Consider the following 1,473-nt stretch of genomic DNA (forward strand, 5'->3'; position numbering starts at 1 on the left):
TAGAAAAAATAATAATTAAATAATTAATAATAAGACCCTGCAGCACAAAAGCAGTCTTAAAGGTCCCATATTTTCAAAACTGAAAGTTCCTGGCTTTTTTCATGATAACTGAGGTCTAGGGGCTATGTAACTACCATATAAGTTTCAAAACAGTCAGTCCACAGTAAAATGCACACAGCCTGCATAAAGTAGCTGTGATTTTTCACGAACCGTTGTGACTTCCGTAAAAAGTTGATGTCAGAACTACACAGTCACCGCCTTCAGTCACCACCCCGAGCACCACCCACAGTCCCACTCTCCTTTTGCCAAAACCCCAGACAATATTGCGGAAACATGTCGAAAAGGTTAACTTTAACCACGAAACCAGATTTAGTTTTACTCACATTCATAGAGAGACAATTGTCCTGGCACCATGATGTGAGTTTCTCTACCTCATCTAAGTATGCAGCCTCATTGTTGTTGGAAATGAGGCCCAGAACCACAGTATCATCAGCAAATTTGATAATAAATAATTAATAATTGTATAGACATTGTAGACATTGAGGACATTGAGGTGATCACATCTAACCTGTATAGTAAAGACAAACTCACCGTGTCTATCTAGTCATGATGAAGATGTATATACATTTCAATTTCAGCAGGCAACTATTTTTACAGCTACATTATTGTTCCAGCCACAATTAATCACAACAATGTATATACAATTACAAATGATTATATATAAATCGTCAGTTTGTTGTTTTACACACATGCACACAGACATTATTTCATACACGACATAGTCGTGAGATGCAAGAAACATCTGTAGATGCGCCCATAACAACAAAAGACAATACTTCTGATAAGAAGTGTGCGCTGCAAACGGAGCATTTTTGATGATCGTTTCTGTCCAGTCTGCTCGTTTTATCGCGTTTAACCACAGCTGTCGTCGGTTTTTTGTCTGGCAGTGGCAGCAGATATGCGATCAAATTTCTAATTTGAGGCTGTATTACGTCGATTCTGGCACCCAACATCACAACAAGATGATATTTTAAGCTCCTTATGTAGACGAATCTGCGCTGGTTTGAATGGGCCGCCTCCAGTTTCCCCTTTGTTTTGCTGCCTCCAGCTAGCGCTGTGACGTCGGCTGACCCTAGTTACCTGTGGTTGGCCTGGCCATGCGTCACTCAGAAAACAACAGGCCAATCAGAAGAGAGGATTAATGAATATTATGAATATCATGAATATTAATTAGACGGGCCAAAATCGACCTGTTCTCAGCAGAGCTCCTGAGAAAGGAGCTGTAAAAATATATTGAGATGGTTTTTGGTACTTATACCGCAAATATATATTCTTAAGGACATCAAAACCTAAAATAAAACTCCAAAAAGGTGTAAAATATGTGACCTTTGTAGCGAATCAGCTCATGGGGAAATATGAATAATTAATCATAACTAGTTATAATTAATTATAAATATTTAGATCCGCTGTAGA

The 1,473-nt window shown here is 38.4% G+C and overlaps 1 protein-coding gene across 1 annotated transcript in view; it reads left to right on the forward strand.

The window, feature by feature from the left end:
• Nucleotides 1-333: 333 nt before the first annotated feature.
• The window catches only part of gli1 (GLI family zinc finger 1), a 14,279-nt gene continuing 13,139 nt past the window's right edge, over nucleotides 334-1,473 (forward strand). The window contains exon 1 of the mRNA XM_016546588.1: nucleotides 334-344. Coding sequence (XP_016402074.1) covers nucleotides 334-344 — 11 coding nt within the window. The remainder of the gene's footprint in view (nucleotides 345-1,473) is intronic.

Source organism: Sinocyclocheilus rhinocerous, unplaced genomic scaffold, assembly GCF_001515625.1.
Source record: "Sinocyclocheilus rhinocerous isolate Xijiao unplaced genomic scaffold, SAMN03320098_v1.1 scaffold2145, whole genome shotgun sequence".
NCBI lineage: Eukaryota > Metazoa > Chordata > Actinopteri > Cypriniformes > Cyprinidae > Sinocyclocheilus > Sinocyclocheilus rhinocerous.